The sequence below is a fragment of the Euprymna scolopes genome, chromosome 32, assembly GCF_053919585.1.
Source record: "Euprymna scolopes isolate OS-2025 chromosome 32, ASM5391958v1, whole genome shotgun sequence".
NCBI classification, from domain to species: Eukaryota; Metazoa; Mollusca; class Cephalopoda; order Sepiida; family Sepiolidae; genus Euprymna; species Euprymna scolopes.
The window spans coordinates 90,915,602-90,924,271 of NC_136513.1; the positions used below are offsets into that span (position 1 = coordinate 90,915,602).

At 33.9% G+C, this 8,670-nt stretch overlaps 1 protein-coding gene across 1 annotated transcript in view; it reads left to right on the top strand.

The window, feature by feature from the left end:
- The window catches only part of LOC145256481 (leucine-rich repeat and guanylate kinase domain-containing protein-like), a 90,707-nt gene extending 82,326 nt beyond the window's left edge, over positions 1-8,381 (top strand). Inside the window, exons 15-16 of the mRNA XM_080115425.1 lie at positions 4,246-4,331; positions 7,879-8,381. Of these exons, the coding sequence (XP_079971551.1) occupies positions 4,246-4,331; positions 7,879-8,302 (510 nt within the window). The 3' untranslated portion in view covers positions 8,303-8,381. The remainder of the gene's footprint in view (positions 1-4,245; positions 4,332-7,878) is intronic.
- Positions 8,382-8,670: the final 289 nt, after the last annotated feature.

Genomic DNA, 8,670 nt, shown 5'->3' on the forward strand with positions numbered 1-8,670 from the left:
ATGCACGTAAAGAAGGTCAGAGGTTATATTTTCCGAAATCTTGTGAGCCGAAGATGAGAACAGTAGTCGGAATAATCCAAATTATTTCTTGCTCACAAAATCATTTTGTTGAATAGATTTGTTGTAAAACCTATCAGCCCAAGATGGCATTGATCAGCAAAACATCACAGGACATGGCTGACTTTGTTGTCCTGGAAGTCTGTCTACAACCATTTGTTTGAGATAGCCACTGTCCCTCTTCCACCACATTCGTGTCAACTCTGCTAAAGAACATAATTAAATCTGTATCATTATTCATCAGACTATTGATCTCATCTTGAGTGTGATTTTTCACGTTTCAGTCTATATAACCTCCGACCGTCTTCAGATGTATCTTGTCGAACTCGGGAATATTTCTGTCAAACTCGGGAATTTGGACAGAATTTCGAGCGGAACCCGTTATTTACTTCATGGGGGTTGGTGTGCTCTTGTTCCGTCAGCCATGACTCTATAGAAGTCCTAAGTAATTCGCAAATGTGTTTTTCGGTCGCCCACACTGAGGATTGAACCTTCAACCTTCAGGAGAATATCACTTTTACAATTGATTTTTCCCAGTAATCTAACCACTGCGCAAGGCCCTGTGGCGCAGTGGTTAGAATACTAGGAAAAATCAATTGTAAGATACACCAGAAGGTCGGAGGTTATATTGACCGAAACGTGAAAATCACACTCAAGATGAGAACAGTAGTCCGATGAATAATGATACATATAACCAATCCTCATCTCAAAAATTCAGAAACGTCATAATTAAATCTGTCTCAAATAAGAGAAAAATCCAGATTGTCCTTGATAGTCATACATCAAAACAACATAATATAAATGCGGGTGTGCCTCAGGAGTCGATCGTTGGAACCTTTCTGTTCTTCATATTCATAAATGGCCTCCCTTATAAAATTGTGTCCAAGATGGCTATATTTGCCGATGACACTATGCTCTATAGCAGACCCAACGGAAAAATGATTGGACACATATCTAAGAAAATGGCTGAAACATTAGAGAAAGATATCCAGTCTGTAATGGAATGGGGACATAAAATGGATGGCAACATTTAATGCTGCTAAGAGTAAGCTTCTTTCCTTTAATAATTACAAGAAACCTTTTCAACCACTGATTGCTATGGCTAATAATACATTACCTAAAAGTACTTCGTTCAAATTCTTCAGCTTAACGTTCACGGAGAACATGAATAGGAACAAATATATCGAGGACATTGACAAGGCTGCTGTGAAGAAGGTGGCCTCTGTCTACCATGCTAGAAGGTTACTAATGTCTGAGAGTATTCTGTATCTGTACAAGGCCACTATTCACCCATGCATGGAGTATTGTTGCCAAATTTGGGGTAGTGTATCTGCCACTAGTCTCTCACTCGTAGCTAGGGTCTCTAACCTAATAGGTTCTGCACTATCAACAAAACTACAACCTCTGTCTCATCGCTGCAATGTCGCATACCTGTGCCTATTTTACAAGTATTTTAATGGAAAGTGCTCTGACAAACTCCAAGCTCTTGTATCCCCTCGACGTAAATACCCCAACAAGCAGCAGAATCCCACCTTTTCACTGTAGAAATCCGTATATGCCAGAAATCCTTCTACTCAAATAGTTTCTTCCCTTGAACTGCTACACTTTGGAATTCCCTCCCGGTTTCCTGCTTCCTTGACTTTACTGACATGCAGAAGTTCAAGTTTAATGTAAACAGACATCTTGCTGCTCAATTTTAATTGTATGGGAGACAACTCTTTATATTCTTCACTAAAATAATGAGTTATTCGCCTTGATGATTTTTTTTTTTTGTCATAATTAAAAAATGTTTTCATATTACCAGTTTTCCTGGTGGAATTACATACTACTAATGTGCATACTCTGGAGAACTTCCCCATATGCTTGAAAACAAAATTCCACAACTTATGATCTTGGTTCAGCTGTCATGAATAGCATGCCTGACTCAACCCTTATCTGATCAGCCGATCTATTTTGTGGTCAGCCTCTTAATTTTTTCCTGAATTAAATCTTCTTGATATGATTTTTTTTTTATAGTTGGTGAAAAACATGTCGAAACCAGATCAAACTTTTGTTGTTGTTGCATAACATTGTTAATCGATGTTTAAATATGAAACCTACATTTCTTTGTCTGTCTCGCAGAATTATTCCAAGAATAATGTTTCTGAATTTTTGAGATGAGGATTGATAATTTGTATTATTTTTGGACTATTGTTCTTGTCTTGGTTGTTATTCTCACAACGTTTCGGCTGATGTGACCTCTGACCTTCTTCAGGTGTATCTTGGATGTTATTGGTAAATGTTGTAAAAGAATGTTTTTGAAACATTTATTGAAACATTATAGCAAATCGGTACAGATCCGAATTTATACAAGGACTCAATGCTCTTTTCGTTTCATAAAAATATCACGCATCTTGAATTCTAATGATTATGGTTCGTTTGAAAAAAAAAATAATAAAAAAAAAAAATGAACAAAAATATTATTTTTTTCCCCATTCACCATCCTGTAGCAGAACCAAACAACACTCCATTGGTTCTACTGAGGTTAGAAAATAGGATGTCCACAAGAACCACCATCATTCGAACCCGGAACTTGTCCAGTACAAAGAAAAGAGAGATATGCAAATTTTTTTTTTTTTGTTTTTGTTTTTTTTTTTTGCGAGAGCGACGGAAGGTAATTGTGATTTTGTGAAGAAGAGGAAGAAAAGAGAAGGGCAGAAAAAAATTGTTTGCTCACGCGGAGTTATTTTTTGTATGCATTGGTGAGAAGAAAAAGAATGACGGATTTTTTTTTTTTTGTGTGTGTGCGCACAAAACGGTATTTGCCAATTTAAAACATCAATTTCAACTCTTCACATCCGTTGTGAAAGAAGGTTGGAGGTTACATCATCCAAAACATTGTGAGAATGACACCAAGAATAGTTCTTACATGTTTAATTTCAAAGACCTGCTTTACCAGTATAGTGCATGTTTAGAATAGGAACTATGTGTCTTCCCTGTTGGAGATTATACTAATTGTATACTGTTAGATAGTAGAGAGCCATGAACAAAGCATGCCTAGTTATCTCCCCTTCTCACTAAGTGGAGAATGAGAGAAGTCACTATTATAAAGTAAAGACTGTTGCTTTCTCACATTGACTTACTTGGCTTATGTATATGCTGCTGCCCGGAAGTATATTTGTGAAATTTCACAAACTTGGCCCAACCGTTTTTGGAGTCCATAGGAAACAAACTCATACACACAAAGTTCCTTTTATATATAAATAAAGATTCTTGGCCATTCTCATATCATTATAGTGCCAATAACATGGTACAAAAATAACAAATGAGAATTGGTTAGTTAGAATCAAATACATCGGCTAAAATGCTATGTAAGTCCAACTTTAAAAAGCTCTCAAAATAACTTTATATGGTAGATTTAGTACGAATAAAGATCTTAATTATAAAAATGCATTGAAATTCTATGAGTTTATTTGACCATTGGTGGAATCTACCTCCAAAATTGGTCAGTTTAAAAAAATAAAAGACCCTAGTTTTTTGGGTTTTTTTTTTTTTTGTAACGATGTGATTGTAAATAAATGTGCTACCTTTTGTGTTTTCTGGTTGTTTTAGAATATCTTGTGACTGAAAGAAGGAATATACAACCATGTGTTGCATGCACCCTCTGTCGGCAGAGACAAAAATTAAACTCACATGGATTCTCTTTTATCAAGGAAACGCTGTGCAAAAACTTAGTCCAATGTTAATGAATCAATAAGACCTTGATTACAAAAGCTTGTGATCGATTGGGTTTGTATTCGCTGTAATATTTAGCCGTTGGCTGTCAACCATGTCATGTTAAGATTTGGGCATTGATCATGTCATATTTGAACTTTGTATATCGACCATGAAGTGTTTGACCTTTGGATGTTGAACATGTAATGTTCAGCTTTGAGGTGTCGACTGTGTAGTATTTGATCTTTGGGTATTTATCATGTGATAGTTCGCCTTAGGGTGTCAACCGTGATGCATGTGGCTTTTGGATGTTGATCGTATCCTGTTTGATTTCAGGTGTCGGCTGTGTCATATTCAGCTTTCAGAGGTTTACCTGTTGTAGTTGAGCTTTGAGTGTTCACCATTTTGCTTTTAGAGAGCAACGATATGATCTTTGAATACTGACTCACACAAAAATCAATTTTTTGTTTATCATCAAATATTTTTGTTTTCCAGGAAAAAGAATCTCTGAGACGTCGCTATGAAACGATACATAAAGCAGTACAATCATATGTTCCTCCACTCTACGATCAGATTACAACGTAATTATTTTTTTCTCCATTTTTCTTAACCCTAATCCTTCTTTAAAAGAAAATGGACAATACGATTGCAGACATAGAACGGGCAGTATACTAAATACATCCTTAAATATTTAACGATATCTTGCTAAAAATGATCAAAGTTTTATTAATGCCTGCCAAACTTTTTGTATTATTTGGATTCATCGGACTACTGTTCTCATCTTGAGTGTTATTTGCACAATGTTTCAGTCAATCTAGTCTCCGACCTTCTTCAGGTGTATAAGTTGCCATGTTTGTTAAAGGAAACGGAGGGGGGAGGGAACATAGCGACTTATACACCTCAATGAAAGTCGAAGGTTACACCAACCAAAACATTGTGCAAATAACACTGAAGATGAGAACGTTAGTCCAATTAATCGAAATACAATGGTCACTGATTAAATCGAAAACTTTCCTAATCCGTTCAATTAATATGTTTGCACAGCCTTTTTCAATGGCTGCTTTCAACTTATTCATTGTAGCTTATTTTAACTGTGTTTAACAATAGCTTATTTTAACTGTGTTTCAACTTATTCATTGTAGCTTATTTTAACTGTGTTTAACAATAGCTTATTTTAACTGTGTTTAACAATAGCTTATTTTAACTGTGTTTCAACTTATTCATTGTAGCTTATTTTAACTGTGTTTAACAATAGCTTATTTTAACTGTGTTTAACAATAGCTTATTTTAACTGTGTTTCAACTTATTCATTGTAGCTTATTTTAACTGTGTTTCAACTTATTCATTGTAGCTTATTTTAACTGTGTTTCAACTTATTCATTGTAGCTTATTTTAACTGTGTTTCAACTTATTCATTGTAGCTTATTTTAACTGTTTCAACTTATTCATTGTAGCTTATTTTAACTGTGTTTCAACTTATTCATTGTAGCTTATTTTAACTGTGTTTCAACTTATTCATTGTAGCTTATTTTAACTGTGTTTCAACTTATTCATTGTAGCTTATTTTAACTGTGTTTCAACTTATTCATTGTAGCTTATTTTAACTGTGTTTCAACTTATTCATTGTAGCTTATTTTAACTGTGTTTCAACTTATTCATTGTAGCTTATTTTAACTGTGTTTCAACTTATTCATTGTAGCTTATTTTAACTGTGTTTCAACTTATTCATTGTAGCTTATTTTAACTGTGTTTCAACTTATTCATTGTAGCTTATTTTAACTGTTTCAACTTATTCATTGTAGCTTATTTTAACTGTGTTTCAACTTATTCATTGTAGCTTATTTTAACTGTGTTTCAACTTATTCATTGTAGCTTATTTTAACTGTGTTTCAACTTATTCATTGTAGCTTATTTTAACTGTGTTTAACAATTCTCCTTTACCTAAAAAAAAAAAATTCATGGGGGTCAAATCCAGTGAGTGTGAACAGTACTCAATACTTCCATCTGTTTGGTATCAATTGACCATTAAAATAGGCTCTAACGTCATGACGATGGTGGGGAGCTGCTCCCTCTTGCTGGAAGTACCAGTCGACAGACAGATAAGAAACATAAAATTAAGCCACTTCAAGCTATGAATGAATTTATGCATGCGCAAACGTAATAGCAAGTTGAAATGAACATTTTGTATTTCAATTTGCCGACATATTTCTGTATGCGTTATTCATTCATCCAAACAAAGATTTTTTTTTATATAAATTATTTTTTTTTTTTGCAGAAATTTTTTTAAGCTGCCATTTTGTTTTCTTGTATTTTGGAATGAACGTCTAATTTTGAAATTTAAAAAAAAAAAAAAAAAAAAAATTGAAAACAGTTTCAGAACATTAAACGTATACAATTCAGTAGAAAATTAAATTTTAATGCGTGCAGTAAAGATTAGTTTTTGTTGTAAATTTTCTTTCATTTGTTTTTGATTATTCAGCTGTTGACTTTCCTGCACTTTTACAAACATTAAATGATAGGATTGTTTTTTTTTTTTTTTGTTTTGGTGATACTGAATTTTTTAGATGACAACTGATAATTTATAGTTTTGGATTATTCGAACTACTGTTCTCATCTTGAGTGTTATTTTCATAGCATTTTCATCGATCTAACCTCCGACTTTTCCATTGTTGATTCACGGAAAATGCCAGGTAGCCTGATTATGGGCGATTGTCAGTGTTTAGTTAGTAGAAATATTTCGATAACAAAAAGGAATGTTTGAATGTTATCAAAGCGGATGAGGTATTTCGAATAATAAAATATTTATGTTAAATATTTTACAATACATTGGAATTTTAACATAAAACAAAAGTTTAAGATAATAGTACAATAGATAAACAATAAAGGTGATTTGTTGATGACGTCAGAGAACCAAAGAAAGGATTTGGATAGATATACATGTTGGCAGTAAAGAGGAAAGATTAGTTTGGACTCAACGTGTTAGTGAACAAACAGAGGTCTTGTGCTACAGGGTTTGGATTTGATACCCATGGAAGTCAAAAAGGCGTGATAGCAAAATGTAAACTCGTACGAAATTTGCCCACTCCAAGAAGGGGCCCAGCATGGAAATAAATTATGTCCAGATCAAACTCAAAACCTTTTCAGAGGAAAAGCATATTTAATTGCAGGAAGCATTTTTTTTAAAAACTTTTTAAATCATTACTATATATAGGGTCCAATATAATTGGAAATACGAAATCTGCATTAATCAAAATATATTTAAGCATATTATACGACTGGACAATGCCAGGTGGCCTGCTATGGAATTTTAACATAAGCAAAAGTTTAAGATTATAGTACAAAAAGAGGAATTTAGATAAACAATAAAAGGTGATTTGTTGGTGATGTCAGAGAACCAAAGAAAGGAAGGATTTGGATAGATATACACGTGGGCAGTGAAGAGATCAGTCAGGTACTCAACATGTTAGCAAAACGGGTTTGATTTGGATTTGACACTTGTGGAATTCAAAAGGACATGATAGCAAAATGTAAACTTGCACAAAGTGTGCCCAAACTCTGAAAACGGACCCAGCATGGAAATAAATGAATATATCCAGATAAAACTCACATTTTGGCTTTTCCCTTTTCGGAGGAAAAGCATCTTTAATTGCAGAAAGCACAGAAAAAACTTTGAAAAGGTATGTGTCCTTTTGTTGGTGTCCCCACTGACAATGTTATTCGTCGTGTTGTCTCATGTTATTTTTCTGTTATGTACACGTGCATACATGCACATTTATATATCCGCCCCCCCCCACGTTCAATATAGACGTTACAAACACAAACTGTTATATATACCCCCGCTATTATAACACAATCTTCTTTAGGTGTATTTTGTCAAACTAATAAATCTGCACAGAATTTCAAACAGAACCTTTTATTTAATGCTCTTATTCCTTGAAGATTCCCAAGTTCAACAAAGATTCCCAAGTTCACCAAGATACACCTGAAGAATGTTGGAAGCTACATCCAAGATGAGAACAGTAGTCCGAATAATCCAAAATAATATGGATTTCTATTTTTGTTGTTCTATTTTGTTCTTTAATTTTTTGGAGAAAAACTGACATATTTTTCTTTTTCTAACAAATGTAGTGCGGCCAGTTCTGATACGAGGGCAGCTTACAATAGAAGTCTTTCTCAGTCAGTTCCACTACTTGATCAACCCCGAAGCATATCTGACTCCGACGATGAAAGTGCTGAACAATCCCTACATACATTAAGGTCTGATCACACCTGCATGAACCCATTGGCAGAATCGAAATCCAGCAACCGAACAGAGAGCACTGACAAACATGTGATAAGATTATTGAAAGGCGGCTCAGTCGTTCAACTGCTGCAGTCCTCTCAAACGGAGTACAGCACTGAAAACTCTGGACTCAATTCAAAAAGCAAAACATTTGTGATGGAACCAACCCCACCTTCGTCAGCCCGGTCACAGAGCAGCAGCTCCAGCCAGAGACGGAGTCGGCTACGGACCTCCAAACACGTATTACCTCCAATTACAACGGCAAATTAAAACATTGATTCATATTTTTTTTGTTTATTTTTTATTAAATTTAATGACAAAAAAACGTAATAAAAATTTTTAAACAATTTTAATTTTTTTTTTTTTTTAATATTTATTTATGTAATATTTTGGCCTCCCTTTTTTATATAAATAATTTATACAACAAAGTGAGAAAAATCGCACTTTCAAATTTAAAAAAAAAAAAAATGTTTGATATAATCACATATCAGACAAAAACAGGTATCTGCACCAAAAAAATTTGGAAAAATTATGGCGTAGAAGTGTAGAATTTTAAGGGCATTTGTCTGTGTGTTTGTATATCCAACTAAAATTTTAAATAAAAAACAACAAAAAACTACAAAACAAAGAGCCATAAA